Raw genomic sequence first — 17,500 nt, forward strand, 5'->3', positions numbered from 1 at the left:
GTCTTTTTCTATTTTCTTTTCTTCTACCAAATCGATAATTTCACTGTTTAATAACAGATATCTTCCCTTTAGAATACAATTCCTGGTAGAGACAATTTCTTAAGGTTCCGAGACAACTATATCACCTATACTCTAGATGCAACTCCGCCGAAAAACAAGATGTAAATCCGAAAACGTCTCACCACTCTCCACATGTCTCCCGTCACATGTCAATCAATCTAAATCGCACGTGTACACTAGTTTCCGGTTTTCAACTCATCGTATTAACTACAGCAACTAATCAAACCATTTTAGAAATCTTGCAGGGTAAGTTAAATACTGCCGATTATCTCGCTCCTTTTTAATCTATTTTAAGTGAAAATACTTTTAACTGTTGAGTGGTTATTTTTGGCTTTCAAAGGCTTCGATGGCGGATTCTGTCATTTTTCTGTTTGGGGTGTAATTTACTGACTCTCAGTAGGGAATTTATTACCAAAATCATAGACAAAATTATTTGAGAAGAATATAATATATAGAAATAGTCAAACCTAAAGCGGAGCTCCAGGTTTAATTATTCTTACCATAAGTTAACCTAGCTCGAGCCTGCGATCGAATGGAAACCCTGTACCTGGTCAGTGGTCAACGTAAACGTTAACGAAAAACAGGAAACAATGCTTATGCAAACTTTTGGGGAATAAACAAAGAGTATTGTGGTACTTTCATACTCGGCCAATATCAAAGATGTATGTTGTAAACTAGCTGGGGACAGGTATAGAAGTATTGATTCTCTAAAGTCGAGTTCGCGATATGGTCACCAGACAATGGTTACATTGGCATTCGTGGAGGGGTAGACGGTCTTAGGTAGAACGGTCGAACGGTGAGCAAAACCTTTTTTTTTTCGCACAGACGGGTTACCATATTTTCTTACCATTGGTGCTCCGTGTGGATCTCCAATATAAATGAGCCGCAACAGAGCTGTATTTAAACTTGCTTCTGTTACGGCACAAAAGAAAGAGAATATCGAATTCTTCTCCTCTTACACAACAATTGCTCACTAAAAGCGTTCAGTTTTGCCTTCGATTTTTAATTTTTTTCTTTTTAATTATGGTGGGCAATTTACGGCATCAACTCAGTTCATAAGCCAATTTCTGCACTGAAAACAAACGTTTTCCAATGAAAGAGGTTGACGTGTCGGGTTGTGCTCTTGATTAGTACATGCAAGAAAGGAAAGGAATTTGAAGTTGAATTCTTGCCAACAAAGAGTGCAGACTTAGTAACAGCAGATGTCAATGGCGCTGAGTGGCTACGCGAGTCACGCTAAGTGGCTGGCGGAGACCCTGACCAACAGCGATTTTTGAAGCAGCTCGACAAATTTTCTTGACGAATCATAGACATACAGCAATTTTTGTCTTTAACCACTTGACAGTTTCTTGTTTCGAGACTTGCAATTGTGATCAAGTTGACAAGGACAAACTTGCCGAGCTTTGTGTTACGCAAAGCGAAGGAACACTTTTAAAAGGAACCCTAACAAATAAAAAATTTCGTGTTTCGCCTTCAGGTAAAAAACAATGAAACAATTATAAATATCATAGACCTTTGCTATTATTAGCCCCAATTTGGTTATTAATAAGGCTTATTACCCAATAAAGGAACATGACTGATAACCCAGAAATCCGTATTCCCTAATTGGTAATTTATTATCTATGGCTGAGCATTTGAAAATAGTGGGAGTAGTTTGGCAAACCATTTAATCACTCATAAAATAGGAAATGACAAAGCGTTCCTTCATTTAAAGGTAGCAAGTTTAAAAGTGCGAAGAAAAACATATTTTTTTTATTGAGTTTACCTGGGGTGTGAAAAACTATAGGGGATTATTGAAAATTGCTTTGATTGCAATGGTCAACCGTTTAAATTGTCAAAATTGTGGAAAACAGGAAAGACACCAACATGAAAAATACAGTAGCCTCTGGCTGAAATTCAATTTACCAGAAGTACAAAAGTTGAAACAATCACGTTCCGGTACCTCATTTTATAATATTTATTTACAGGTTCTTAAAACTCTGTTTGGGGTAGAAACGGAGTCATTTGGGCATCATAGAAATGGCTAGTCTCAGGTCTCAATAATAGGGCCTATATCGCGATCCACTCCAGTGCACTTTGCACACACTCGTGCCCAATCCTAAACTGCTCTTCTAGACCAACGTCGTGCATACTTCCCTATTTCTAATTGTTTCATTGTTTTTTACTTGAAAGTGAAACACGCATTTTTTTATTTGTTTCCTTTTACAGTGCAGCGCGCCTTACCGTGGCCACCCAACAAACTTTCACATTTGACAACTTCGTTTAAATACGTCAACTCAACAACCCATGCAACGGTGTTCAACTTACAACCGTGAAAACTTTACAAGGAGGGGTGACTGTCAATCAAATTCGTACACCCTGGCTGGCGTATAAGTTTTAAAAAACTTTGTTAGGTCGCCACGGTAAGGCACGTCGCACCGTAAAACTGTTCCTTCGCTGTGTGTAACACAAAGCTTGGCAACCTTGTCCTTGTAAACTAGCAAATTGTCAAGTCGTTAAAGACAAAAATTGTTGTATTTCTATGATTCGTCAAGAAAATTTGTCGAGCTGCTTCGAAAATCGTTGTTGGTCAGGGACTCCGCCAGCCACTTAGCGTGACTCGCGTAGCCACTCAGCGCCACTAAAAGCTGCTATTTCTAAATCTGCACTCTTTGTTGGCAAGCACTCAACTTCAAATTCCTTCCTTTCTTACATGTACTACGCAAGAGCATAAATATATAAAGAGAGTCCTGAAGGGGTAAAATGAGAACTGGGATTGGCCTGTTTTTGCCCTGGGAAAATGGGATTGAGTCACTGGGACTGGGATTTGCTCACTGAGAATTGGGGAAAAGGAACTGAAATGGGAATGGGATAATTGTCTTTAAGCTTGTTCAGTCTATGATTAACTAATTATCTTAGTTTGGAAAACATCAGAAAACGTTATTTAATATTTAAGTGACCGTATCTTGCCCTCGTCTTGCGGTCAAGGATGTTTGAGTAATCTCTTAGACCCTCGTAGTCAGATCTTCTAGATCTTTACGAGGGAAGACAAACAGCAGACTGTGCACAGCGGCGCAACCAAGACAAAGTCTCTGAGCATGAGTATCCGCTTCTCTACAAGCAACATGGCGGGAGCAGATGGCTCGTCATGCGGGATTCGCACCATTGTCGTGGAAAACAAGTATATTTCGGCTCAAACTGTTGTTATTCTTACCGAGAAATGTAAACTAGAATTATTGTTGGATTGTTCAGTAAGTCAGGTGGAGAAGAATTTTCGCATAATGTGTGGCATAGATGAATCAAGTAGACGCAAAGGATTTGCAGATTTTGCCCTGGAAGTTTTTTAGACCTATTTTATTGAAGGAGGAAGCTCACGAAAAGCCCCCTTTGTGCTTAGAACTAAAGAACAATTGGATCCGAAATGTTCCAGAAGGCTTCGTGCACTTCATTGTCTGTCAAGGTGATTCAACACCAAGTCATGTTTCAGAAAGGCTCACTACGACCTGTAAATATGGTGTTGCGCGTCTAAAACGCAGGTCACATTCCACAGGTCACTCGTTGCAGGTTATTGCTTTACATTTTGGAAAGTAACGAAAATCCTCAATTTGGCTAACCCTAGGCCTAAAGTTGGTTTTTTCCTCCTAGGGTCAGTCAAATTGAGGGTTTTGGGTTACTTTCAAAAAGGTAAAACAATGATGACCTGCAACGAGTGACCTGTGGAATGTGACCTGTGTTTTAGACCCGCCGTGTTTAAACAGAGATCGCCAAGCTTGCCAAAAACGGAAGCCCCACAGTCATGTACCTCATCAGGAATTCAAAGCAACTTCCATAGGAAAATATCGCAAATAAATCCACTGACTCTGGGAGTGACAAACAAGAAAATTTGCCAAAAACGCTTGTGGGAAATCTTCGAAATTGGAAAAATGTAAAAGGACTGCCGTAGGCCATTTGAATTACTTCTGGCGAGTTCATAATTGTAATTCGCCGAAGGCCAATGAACAACAGAAGAAAATCAATGAGTATTTCGAGCCTACAGAGAAACGACAAAAGACTTTGGCAAGCGATGAAGGTCCTGAACAAAGTTGCTTATTGAAAACAAGTGATTATCTTCTAGAGAACATCACTTGAGTATTTGCTCATTACAAGGTTAACAATACACATTTCTGGATAGAGAATGGATAGAGATCGACTCATTTTCCAGCGTTAGCCTTCGGTATCAATAGATATTTTTCAATTTGTTTATATCCAAAACCTTACAATGTCTTCATTAAAGAAATGGAAAATTTTATAAAATGTACCGTAAGATGTATTATTGAGAATGTTTTTGTTCGCACATATTTAAAAAAAACGAGATGCTTCCGTGAAGCATACACTGGGTTGCCTGTGGTACGTGCCACAGAAAATCAGAAGGCACTGAATTGTGTGGTATTGAAATACAGCATTCCAGTCTCTGAAGAATAACAAATAAAAGAGAAGCGAGAAACATTGGCTTCTGGGCTGACATGTTGATAATTTTCAAGTTCCCTCACAACTTCTTTTTACCACAAGTGTGCCCTCTGAGCATCTGACAGCTTTCTAATACTAAACTTCACTGAAGTTTTCCCTGTTCAGCGGGGTTAGTGTTAGGATGGGAGACCAAAACAATAAACCCGTCACGAAAAACAGAAGCATCTGACCGAAAATACTATTAACGCTAACAAATGCGAACTCAGCAAGGTACAGATTTTGTTAGCTTGCTTTATGCAAAACAAATATTGAAAAAGCAAATATCTATTGATACACAGTTAAGAGAAAGAGCAGAAGGAAGTTTCCGGGACGGTCGATCGAGAATGAAATATTTACGACATGAAAACAACATTAATTTTGAACCGTGAATATCGAATATAAAAAGTTACGAGCAGCGACAAACATTTTGGGAGATTTTTGCTACGTTCAAGTAAATTGCAAAATCGAAAGTGACATGGCCGGAATTCAGCGGGCGCCGTGATTAAGTTACCGCGGCATGTTTACTCGCCAAACAGTGAAGCATCTGTGTCAAATGATGGCTAGATACCGGGTTTTTGTAAGTTTCTTTTTCTGCCAAGTGTTATAAAGTTTGACAATGAAATGAGCGAAGTCAAAACAAAGATCACAACCGCCCAACTCTTGTTTATGCAAAGTCAAAATTTACTCTCCAAGACGCGTACGACGTTATTTATCACTAGGTAATTCCATCATTTTGGAAATAGCAGCTACTTTATTTTTCATCTGCGTCACAAGTTTTCACTGATTTTGGGGCTCATTTTGTTAAAACTCAAGCACGCTTCCAACAGGCCTGTGCATCCTTCCTGCTTACAGAGCAATACTAAAAAACTTCTCCCATATCACATTTCCACCTTAAGCTCGAAAATTCAATACACAACATGATATTATAATTCACAAAGGCAGAAAATACCACAGAATCCTTTTCCAGCGAAAAATTTATTGAAACAAACAACATATTTGCTCTTAGAGGCAAAAACCTCTTCCTATTTCATTACGTGCGTGAAGGCAAGAAACTCAATCGTGTCAAATTACCATGTACTTCAGGTAAATACAGCTCACTTTGATTTCGTCTCGACGGGCGATAGATTGTTGTCGAAGTCCAGTACTCGTCGCTTTTGAGATTCCTGCCTATTTTATCCAACTGACTTTCCATTATTGAGCTCTATAAGGGTATATTTTGTTTAAGGATCCACTAAAACGCCATTCGCGTTACATGACTTTCGACGCCATTGCAGGCTAAGTTAATGATTCTACTGTGTTCACCAGAGAAAGCTACGCAGTTCCACTACCCTCTCGATCCTAAGGAAATACGCACAGAAGGCTCTATGCACAAAGACACCACTTACCAGGGGATTGACAGGCAAGACAACAAAAGCAAAAACAAAATTAAAAAAAGAAAACAAACAAACTAAACGCAGACCTCGACTGGGTTTGCCATAGGCAACCCAGTAAAAAGAATGGAAATCAAAAAGTTGCTGTTGATGTTGTTTTAGGCTTGACCTTCAAAGAAAATAAAAAGTTTAATTATCACCCTAATACATGCATGCCGCGAGTCTTCGGGAAATCGTTCGGGGTTGTTTTCGAAAGTGGTCTCAATTTTGAAAAAGTGACGATGTCAAAACAAAAGAGCTGGTTATGTAGAACACGGGGATTTTCCTGAATAATGCCAGTGGGAATGGGATTTAGAAGCTAGGAAACAAGATTTGGAAAAACTTGGACTGGGAAATGGGATTGGTACCCCCTCTTCCGGACCCTATTTAAAAAGAATTGTCGTTTAAAGCGAGGGATGACACGACAGCCTCTTTCCTTGGAAAACGTTTCTCGTCAGTTTTGAGCAAAACTGAACGCTTTAAGAGGGCAAGGGAGGGGAGGGGAGCTATGTAAGAGAAGGAGAAATTCTCTTTCATCTGTGCCGTAACAGAAGCGACTTGAAATACAGCTCTGTTGCAGCTAGCTCTTTTATAGTGGCGGAGCACCACTGGTAAGAAAATATGGTAACCCGTTTGTGCGAAAAAAATTGGTTTTGGTCACCGTACGACTGTAAGACCGTCCACCCCTCCATTAATGCCAATGTAACCAGTGTCACGTGACCATACGCGAGCTCAAGTTTAGGGAATCAATACTTGTATACCTGTCAATACATCTTTGATATTGGCCGAGTCTGAAAGTACCATAATACTCATAAACATTGTTTCCCGTTTTTGGTAAACGTTTACATTGACTGCTGACCAGGTACAGGGTTTCGATTGGATCGCAGGCTCGAGCTAGGTTAATTTATTGTAAAGAATAATTAAACCAGGAGCTCCGCTTTTAGGTTTCACTAATTCCATATAATATAACCTTCCCAAATACCTTAATTTCCTGCTGAGAGTCAGTGAATTAAACCCCAAACACAAAAATAACAGAATCAGCCTTCAAAGCCTTTGGAAGGCAAAAACTGAACCACCCAACAATTAAAAATATTTTCACTTAAACAGATTAAAAAAGGAGCAAGATAATAGGCAACATTTAAGTTACCCTGCAAGATTTCTAAAATGGTTTGATTAATTGCTGTAGTTAAGACGATGCTTTGAGCGTAATTCTCGTATCTTGTCGAGACCATGGGAGTTTAATCGAGTTGTCCAAAATGCAATAGGCATCTTTAGTTAGTAGCAACTGGTCTAGATATTTCGGAATGTACAAACCCGATGTCTTCTGCCGCGAAGAATGTGTTGAACTTAGAGATTCCTATTTTAGTGACTTAATTGAGTTTATTGTTTTCTCTACTTCTTCCCCTATTTCCACACCTCAAGACACCTACTCCCTGCGTTTCGATATGTGACACACACTGACAACTGTGGTTTACTATTAATTACTCATCAGCATTCCATAAGTGTGTTACTATTGGTCACATACATTTTCACCTCCATCGCTATTTATTTCGCTTTGCTGTAATATTTTCTTATTCTCTGGTGTTGCCGTAGATCGGCGAAAGCTAGGATTAAATTTTTCAAAAGCTATTCAAATGCAAGGCCTCACTCGAACAGTTCATTCATTTATTATTTGTCTAAAACAAGCTGCTGAAAGACAACATTAAACGTTTAATTTAACAGATTTCACGATTGGAGCTATTAGCGAGATTTAGCATCATGTTTAAGTGGTACGCGAAAGGCATAAGTGACCATGATTTCCCCGTCATTTTTGCGTTTGCCGGTTGCCGGTCGCCGTTTCTAGGTTAAGGTAGGAATTTATCCCCCTCTAGATATCGTCATCCACAGGCAGCGTATTCATCGAATTTGCGCGTCCACACGTATCCGAAACGTCTCTTGATTCACTCTAGTATCCACGACTCTTCAAGGAAACAAAGGTAACAGAGCATGTACCATAATGAAATAATATTGCTCTCGGCAGCCATCTTGGGAACCGATTTCACGGTCAGGAACTGGGCTTGACCTTGTTAATTCATCCGTGGATTAAACAAAAGAAAAGTCCGGATTTAGCGTTCACACGGTTCCGGATTCACAGCCGATTAAAAGTATCCACTCTGGAGAGCGTATTCAAAAGGTTTCGGATTCGCCAGCGAATTCGCCGGATACGTGTAGACTGAAGGTGTATCCGGAAAGAAAATGTCGCGGATTAAAAAATATCCGGATACATGTGGACGGGGCCTTATACGTGGATTTTTTCTCGTCTTTGTTTTACGTAACATGTTGTTTGTGGTAAAAAGAATCCCAAAAGCATTTTCCGGTAAAACAAGGACAAATTACTAGGGTTTTGACTATAGAGCATTCATAACTCACTAGTTACTGCAATTTAAATTTCTTTATGAACTCGAGTTGAGTCTCTTCTGACTCGCAAAACGTTTTTATCGATCCAAACTTGCATAATTTAACAGGTAAGGATTTTCATTTTATGTATCGTTAAAAAAAAAAAAGGCCGAGATTTTGTTTTTTTTTGTTAACTAAATACTCGAGATTAACAGAGTCCAGTTGCCGTGAGTCTAGCGAAGCTAAACGGTTACAAGCTCACTCCACTTTACGTGAAATGTGAAACCGTTAGCTCACGTTTGTCGTTTCCGAAAATAAGTTTCCGAACTAAATCATTCTCTGAATTGTAAAGTACCATCAATTCACATGTTTTTCCTTTTAGAGATACTAGATTTGTCGTTACGAACACTGATCTTAAATGCAGACGATGTAGAGCTAACATGCTGTAGGTTACATTTATGGCAAGTTGCTAAGGTAAATTGCATTTATGGATATTGTTTGCCCGTACGAGGGACGCATACATTCCTCGAAAGTGGATTAGCCTATTTGCTTATCTTTGATAATATAAGAGACAACAGGAAATTGAACTGTTGGAGGAGAGTGGGGTCGAAAACCGAAAAAAAAAAAAATACCTGGTCTAGGAGCTAAAATGTTGCAGCTTTCTTTTTCCTAAGACGGTAGTTATCAGCTAGTGCAGGCTAATAAAATGCATTAGTAATCACATGAATATATAACAAACAGGTATTTGTAAGTTCCTCGGCATGGATCTCCGACTCCAAAGAACCCTGAATTAGAATGTAAAGTGCACGCCGTTTGACCTTGACAAATTTCTCGCACTTTGGCAAGGGAGCTTGAGGCCCGGCAGTTTAAATCATGGATAGATGGATGAGGACATATGGTAGCACCGTCTAATCTACCATAATTTGCTGACAAAATTCTGAATTTTCTTCCGTTCTCGCATCTTATCTGCCTGGAATGACCTTCGCAAACAGTCACTGAGTGATACTCTGTTTAAGAGAAGAAAATTCGTATGTTTAGTAAAATAAATAGGTATTTAGACACTTGAGGCTGTGTACAACGGGGGAAATTTTGTAGAATAATAGGGACCTACGGAAACAGGAAGGAAGCTTCAACAAATTGTTGTGGCGCTGGAGAAACTTTATATAACCAAATCGTGAAAAGTTAGAGGGATGAGTTCAGAACACAAAAACACCTTAAAATTGGTAGTTCAAGAATTCATAATTCCGATGTAAAGCGATATACGTTGTGGCGAAAACGTTTCGATATACATTGTAGACTTGGCATTTTTTTTCCTAGCGAATCATGTACATGCGATGTTACTCACTCACTTGTCCCCGACTTTGCAGCAAAAGGCTATAAATTAGAACATTGCAAGTAATTGAATGCAACCTTCCTTGTCTCCAATGGAATTTACTTGGGAAGGAGCACAGGGACGACGTGGAATCCAAGACCGGCTTAATAGCAAGAGGCGCTCTACTTCAGTGTATCATGGCATTTTCACGGATTTTTCAAGTTGTTTTTGCAAAAAAATTTGCGTATAAGACCCGAAATTCGGTTTCATTAAACGAATTGATAAAAGAAAATTAACCACCATCATAAAGAAATCCGAGATGCATCAGCCCCTCGTTTGAGCGTCAGCCCTTCGCATTTGGCTCAGTGACGAAGGGCTAACGATCGAAACAACGCCAACACACAAATCTTTCTTACGATGGTTATTTTTTTCAACTCGTTTTATAAAACCCAATTTCGTGTTGCTCTCAGCTACCGACCGTTGACTGCGAGATGTCCCTTAGTCACGGGAAGCCGCCCACAAATTAAGTCACGCAAGCGACGTGAAAAGCCGAGGGGAGAACGGTTCCCTTGCGTGACTTAAGCAGGCGGCTCGACCTACTTAGAAGAGACTGCTAGCAGTCTACCACCGACGGAAGTACCTCAGCTTGTTTAGAAACCAACCCCTCCTCGTTCAAGATATCTGATTCAATATTAAGGCATTTCAATCGGCTTTCTAGACCTTTGCATATATGGCGCCTAAATTTGAATAACAATACTTTGTACATCCTTGGCCTCGTACTTACGTTTCTAGACAGAGGATTTTTCGCATGAATGTGAGGCTTAGGATGTACATTGCCATTTATGCAAAAAGGGTCTATTGGTAATGATTCATGGAGAAGAACGATGCGTTCTAAATGCTAGCTGCAGGAAATCGCAAAAATCTCGAGCATACTTTGGAATTAGTAGTTACGTAATGCATCACGAGTACATATTAATTTCGAGGTGTACAAGCCCGCAGAAAACGCTAGGAATTCTCAGTGGTGAGCTGGTCCCATTGATTTGTCAGACGGATGGATGGAAACAGGTAATACCGAAGCATCATGCATAACTTGATGTATCAAGCCTTTGGTTACAGATAAATTAAAGCTGCATTGCAGGTCATAAGTGGTCCATGGGACACTTGTCAAACAACTACGCAAACCAACTAAATGCTCATTTAATAGCTGTATTCCTTTAAAACTGAATCTTTTACTCTTAAATAATGACACCCTTTCCTCCTCACCTTCCCTCCCTCACCCCCCCCCGCCCCGTTTCGTTTGCGTCCCTGTCGCCGTAGTAGACCTTAAAGTCTATTATGGTGACAGGGACGCAAACGAAACGTCTCTTCAAAATGTGTACTTTGCACAATTCTAAGTCTTTCGCGGTTATTTTATCTCGTTCATTCAAAACTGAATCTAGACGAGCAGTTAAAAAGTAAAAATATCGAATGAAAGATTCGCATTTGTATGCTCACGTTGTCGTTAAAACCTAAAATTTGGGGATTTCACGTTATTGTTATCCAGAGTACAGCAATAAAGTGCATGCCGCACGTGCGGCACAATTCTTTTTCCTCCTTTAACCGATGTTATTCTTGTTTTGTGGTTTTGTCGTAGCCTAAAAACCTAGCCAAACGCTCACAACATTTCAACGCAACATTTTGCAACATTGCTGTATGATGTTGCGACATGTGTTAAACGGGCTGGCCAAACGCATGCAATATTTTCATCATTTTCAACGCAGCATGTCAATGTTCATGTGCCCCAGGAATCTGGCGCTGAGACGTCGTGGTTTGGCCAGTGGCTTAGGTATGTCGACTAACTCAGATAGGACACTGGCCTACAGTCAGTCAGGCAAAAAAGGGATGACGCTTGACATGCCAATCTGGATTATCTTGAAGACTCGGCCTGATTTATTGACTGGCTGCCGAAGAAATTAACAATATTGTCGGCTTCTGACCATCTCAAATGTTGAGTGCATTCGTAAAAGATTTTTTTTTTAACCGGGATTTTTCACTCACCGTTGTCCACAGCTAGCTGGCCTGCAATTTGAACCCACTGTTGCCCGTCACAGTATTGCAATCGCATTCCCTCCATGCGTAACAAACCCTTGATATGAGAAGTGCAATTTGCGGCAACCTCTTTCACATGAACATTCTGTGCGCAAAATAATTTTAATTAGACCATGAGTGACATTGTTTACGACCTTTTTGTTTCAGTCGGGTGGATAAACTAAACCAATCACATTAGGCAATGAAAATAAAACGAGCCAATCACTGCGTAAAGCGAATTTGGGCAGCCAGCACTATGCGCGGGAAAAAAAACGTTTGAGCAACTAGTTGAGAAAGTTACACAAGATTCCATAGCCAATCAACAAGAGTAAAAACCCAAGGGCAAAAAATCATGAAGCTTAACAAAGCGCTAAGCGACTGATTACGAAATCTTTAAAAGGCGGGTGATAGAACATTTTACTTTGGGGAGGGAGTGCTAAGTACCTTACGTCAATTGGGTTCATGGTGTTTTTCGCCCGTAATTCATTTTTCCAACAAGCTTATTTCGAATTGAAAAAAGTGTGCGCGATCCCTGTGTTGGTGAAATGACTTGAAGGCGAAATGACCAGATACCGTCACTGCGTGTAATTGTTTATACCATAACAGACCACTTTCATAAATGGCTACCAACTTTACATTCTTTTCTATTTATGTTAATTAGACCTACTAGCCTCGTTTTGAAAGAAGTATTCTTTTGAAATTTGCTCGTCGTAGCGAGAATAGTAGGGCTTATTAGCATTAAAACAAAAGAATAATTTATTTGGCTGCCATTATGAAAGAGGTCTATAACATGTTAAGATTCATGTCTGCCATTATTTTATGCGCACGTAACGTAAAGGGAGACATGTTGCATATACTGTAAAATACCAGGTCTAGGCCCCAAATTTGCCATTGGAAGTTTGAATGTCCTTTTGAAATTCACTTCCTTACTGTCGCAGTTTATCCAACTTTGATTCTACAACTATCTGAACTACTTGTTCACACTCCCACTGTCACCCAAGCATAGGATTAGCGTCTGTTGTAACACCAAAATTTGTGCGACAGAGTGAAAGTTGAAGTCCAAGCTAGCCATTAGCTCGAATAGCTCGTTGTCTTTGACGTCACTAAAAAATTTGAGAAGTGGCAAGTCTGGGGTTCGAGTAAACTTGCCTTGTTTTGTTCAGTGACAAGCTCTTTCAGAACATCATCAACAGAAGAGGTGGAACAATAAAAAAGTACCTTAGAATCAGCAATGAGGTCTCCAATCGAGATATACACGGGATCAGCTTGATACGAATGATGCGTTGACCCGCAAACAGAATAAGAGCTGTTTGGAAATGAGAAGAAAATAAGAAAACAAAGTATAGAATTGTATCCATGCGATGAAATGTCTAACAATAGAAAATGGTCCCACAAGCTTTGCGTAATATTAGATTCAATTTTACTGCATTGTTCTGTACACCCACATGGCGCCGTGACATCAGATATAAACCATCAATACGGTAAGTTCAACTAAATATATAAACAGTTTGGTGGCTCGTAATTTTGATGTAACAAAAAAAGTGGACCCGATGGATATCGTGCATTGCGCAACCGTTGGTCGAACCATCGTTAGAGAGATTTGACATCACGTTTTCCTGAAACGACGAAGGACGAACGTTTGGCTACTGCTTGTCAAAATTCTGTTATTATAACAATGTTCTCTCGATCTCTTTGTGAGAGTTGCACGATATCTGTAGATAAGGGGCAAAAATGAAATAAAATCAAATTGGAATTCCATTTTATTTGACTTTTTTTGGCAAAACGTAAATTTCCGCCAAGCGTTTGAGATTTCATTTTTATTTTGCTTTCCCATCTTGCCCTCCTCGTCATGGATAAATGCTTTCAGTTTTAAAACATATTCACGCATAGTAAGTCTAAAGCAACTACGACGGCCAAGGCAATGGCGACGCGAATATTATTGGTAAAAAGAGAAAAAATAGTCCTGCATCACGTGCGGCACGCATTTTATTGCATTTCTTTGCTGAACTATGCAAAACAAGAACGTGAAAAAAAAAAAAAAGAAAAAAAAAAGAAAAACTTTAGGATTTAGCGACAATGGAACTGTTCATTTTCTCTTACTTTAAAACTGTTTGTACAAATAAGTCATATAGTTTGCTCGTAAAGATGGTTGCAACCAATCTCTAGAGCCCCATATAAGAATGATCCAATGTACAATAGGCCACTTCGGAAAATACCATGATACCTCTTTGTTTGCCTCCCCCAAACTTTGCATAACCATTGTCTCAAGAGAAAATGGAAACAATGCTTAAAGCACCCAAACATTATTTAAGTGTTGGAGCAGATCGTGTTTGAGGTTCGTCCTTTTTTGGTTGCATTGCCGTAGTTTGCCGATTTTTGTACCAAGCCAACCTGGCGTGTTTCAATGAAATACATAAGAATGTGAATGATCTTGTTTTCAGAGATAAAGTGGAATAAAGTACATCAGTAAAACTCTTCTTTGAAGTTATTTTTATGGATTCTAATTTTAGCATAATTCCTATTCGCTGGCTATTGACAGTTGACTCTAAAATGGCTTTTTTCCTTTTCCATTCGCTCACTGAGGGTGTGCTTCTTTTCTTTTAAGACTCATTAGGTTCAAGAAAAAATTATTGTCAAACTGGTGAATCAAATCGGAGGTTTACAAAGTAAATTTCACTGGAAAAACCGATGTCGCACTCATCGCTTCCTGATTCATGCGATATCGGTTTTTAGCGTAAAATTTACCGTGGAATTCACTAGTTGGGCAATGAATTTTTCCATAGAAGAAAGCAAAGAAAATGATTTAATTATTAAAGCAGCAACTGGAAACATCAAAACGCAGACAATTCGAAACCTCTTATTTTCAGAGACCGTACAGGCAGTAAGACTAAATAACCAGGGAGCTCCGCTTTTAGGCTTGGCTAAATTTATATATTAGTTCCTTTGTTCGTCCACTCGTAATAGTTCACTTCGGAAAATACCATAATACTCTTTGTTGGTCCTCGAATATTTTGCTTAAACAAACTTCTGAAAACACAAGCTAGTGACATTTCCCCCTAATTTTACGAGAACTTATTGCGAATACGTGTTTATAACATAAGGGCAAAAATTTCTTGTCACTGTCGAGGCACAACGAAAACCAGCTGGGTTTGTTGGGTTTTGTTCGCTCGCATTTTAGAGGAAAACAAACAAACAAATCAAATCTTTCTTTATGTCCAAAAGGGTACAGATTAATTCCCGTTGACAATAAAAATTCGATTCTTATTCCTGAACAAAGAAAGAACTGATTAAACCAACTTTTAATTAAAAATACGCATCCACTTTAAATAACGCATCCGTAAAAGTAACAGACGGTTTAGTGCCCAAGGAAAGAATTTATGTGCTAAGTATGTGCTATTACCAGGGGACCCAACGACCAATTTGTTGTAAAATGTATTATCATACCCCAGTTAATGAAAATAAATGTTATTAAGGCATTTTCAGGTGTTTTTCAGTGTTGCTGGGAAAACATTATCTGTTCCTTTTTCCCAGCAAGACACACAAGAAATTTCCCAGCCAGCTAGATAAAATTTATTTCCCAGCCAGGAATTCCGCGCACTTTCAAATCCCTCGATCCAAAAGGACCGAACAAAATTGACAAAACCGGGACAAAACAGGATTTTTTCCGCAAGCGCAATCACTCTGACCAGCCGTCGTATGTTTGTGACTACTCTCTGGGAGAGGGAAGGGGTTCTTTTTTTTTTTTTTTTTTTTTAGTCGTCCTCAGTCTTCAGAGTTTCTACAGCGAGCTCGGATTCAAATGCTAGAAAAAGTCAGTAATTCCCAGGCAAAACCTCTATCAATAACAAAATTTCCCAGCCAGCTCATCGAAACTCCTGTATTTTTGCCAGCCAGCAAGATTCCTCTGGGGAACAGATAATGTGAGGAACAGATTCGTTGGGTGCCCCTGTATTACTAGTATTCTGTTTTGTCGTTGTCGTTCTCTTTCGCTCAGTCCTTCCTGTTCTAGACATATAGGTCCTCCATGAAGGCATCATGTAACCCTATCAGAGCATCTACAGATCTGCCAAAAATTGCAATACAGAGAAAAAAGCAGCTCTAAGCAAATTAAAAATAAATATTCAGCTTTAAGTTTACATCCCGCCGATGCTTGACTTGAATCACTGCGTAGCCACCAGTGTGGACCACAGATATCATGATATGTCAAACTGCATAGAAACCAGCGAAAAATGCAGAAAGAAAACATCTTCCAAACCGTTTTCCACCTGAACACGAAAAAGCGTTGACCGTGTAAGAACTTTCGTTTATATATAGTATGGCCGTGTAGCCGCGTCGAGCCACAGAAAGCGCGCGAAAAATGAAGCCTCGCTTACTGAACGGTTCAGGGGCCCGTTTCTCGAAAGTCCCGAAACTTTACGGGCCATTTTCGGGTGTCACATTTCCCTCTGTATCTCAAGAACGGAGAGAATTTAAGTCGCCAACCTTCACAGATATGTTTCTTTTATTTGGCTTGAAAACATGTTAAAAGATCGGCTTTCCAAAATAAGCTGTTGGCAGTTTTACAAATGGCTTTTCGGGCAAGAAACGTTTTCGGGACTTTCGAGAAACAGGCTCCGGGCGAATTAACCTGGGTTGAGCCTGCAATCCAATCGAAAACCAGTACCTCGTCAGCGGTCAACTTAAAAAAAAAAAAAAAAAAACAGCCGACCTCGGTGAGCTTTAAACTTGAGCCCGCGATATGGTTACATGATGCTGATCAGTGGATACCTTGTTTAACAGGTGTCAATTAATCAAAAGATGGAGGTCCAATATCAAGGATGTATGCTGTAAACTAGCATGATACTGGTCACATTGGCATACATGGAGGGGTGGAGGTACGGACGTTCATGACGTCATAGCTATAAAACCAAAGTTTCTCGCATCGATGGGTTACCATATTTTCTCAACTGTGACGCTATGAAACCAATCGTATCAGTTTATTTTTAAGATGCTTCACCCATATTGTTCGAGGAAAACGAAATGGTCTAACCGCGAGAAACTTACGATATTGCAAAGTTATATTTTGAGATGACGTTTTCGTCGACCGTCTGACGACGCAAACAAGACGGAATAACCGCAAAATACTTATGCTAGCTGAAAGTTAGTGAAATACTCAACTGAACCTCTTTTACACACGCAATTGGCACTCGCACTCCGAAATAGCGGCACGGTGCCAGTATTAGGCAAATTTTGGGATCAGCTGCTACATCACCCAAATTTTGCAACGACAACAGCGACAGCAACGAGAACGTCACAAATTTGCATATTTAGTGGGCAAAAACAATAACCTAGCACGCCCTGCATCTGCGTTTTTCAATTCCATTTATTTGCCGTCGTCTGCAAAACCACAATGTAAAATAGCCAAATTTGAGGTTTTATGAAGAATGAGAATATTTTTTTTATTTTCTTCCAATTAAAATAAGTGCCTTTCCGACCGGTGCCTACCGAGCTTTTGTCATAAAGTGATTACAACAATGAGAATTTTTATAGTGAAATGACGTTCTCGATTCCGTCGCCGTCATGGTTGCTTAAGTTAAGCACAGATGCTTAATATGCCTTCTCTATGCTGTGTTTTATTGACACACGAAGAATTTACCCTTGCTATACCCGAAAAACAGATTGACCTTACGTTACCGAAATTTCGGAGTGCCTGCCAGATTTTTGTGCTAGTGTGAAGTGGCCTTTACCATCGGCTTTACATGGAACGGCAAATGCATGGCAAGCGACAAGCTGTTTCTCTCATACTTAAGTATGACAAGTCAGTCGTGAAAAC

At 39.6% G+C, this 17,500-nt stretch overlaps 1 protein-coding gene across 1 annotated transcript in view; it reads right to left on the minus strand.

Annotated features, from left to right (window-relative positions):
- Positions 1-8,345: 8,345 nt before the first annotated feature.
- The window catches only part of LOC138027128 (L-rhamnose-binding lectin ELEL-1-like), a 19,952-nt gene continuing 10,797 nt past the window's right edge, over positions 8,346-17,500 (minus strand). Inside the window, exons 3-5 of the mRNA XM_068874632.1 lie at positions 12,907-12,994; positions 11,659-11,794; positions 8,346-9,316 (exon numbers count right to left, since the gene is read on the minus strand). Of these exons, the coding sequence (XP_068730733.1) occupies positions 9,021-9,316; positions 11,659-11,734 (372 nt within the window). The 5' untranslated portion in view covers positions 11,735-11,794; positions 12,907-12,994 and the 3' untranslated portion in view covers positions 8,346-9,020. The remainder of the gene's footprint in view (positions 9,317-11,658; positions 11,795-12,906; positions 12,995-17,500) is intronic.

Source organism: Montipora capricornis, chromosome 12, assembly GCF_036669925.1.
Source record: "Montipora capricornis isolate CH-2021 chromosome 12, ASM3666992v2, whole genome shotgun sequence".
NCBI classification, from domain to species: domain Eukaryota; kingdom Metazoa; phylum Cnidaria; class Anthozoa; order Scleractinia; family Acroporidae; genus Montipora; species Montipora capricornis.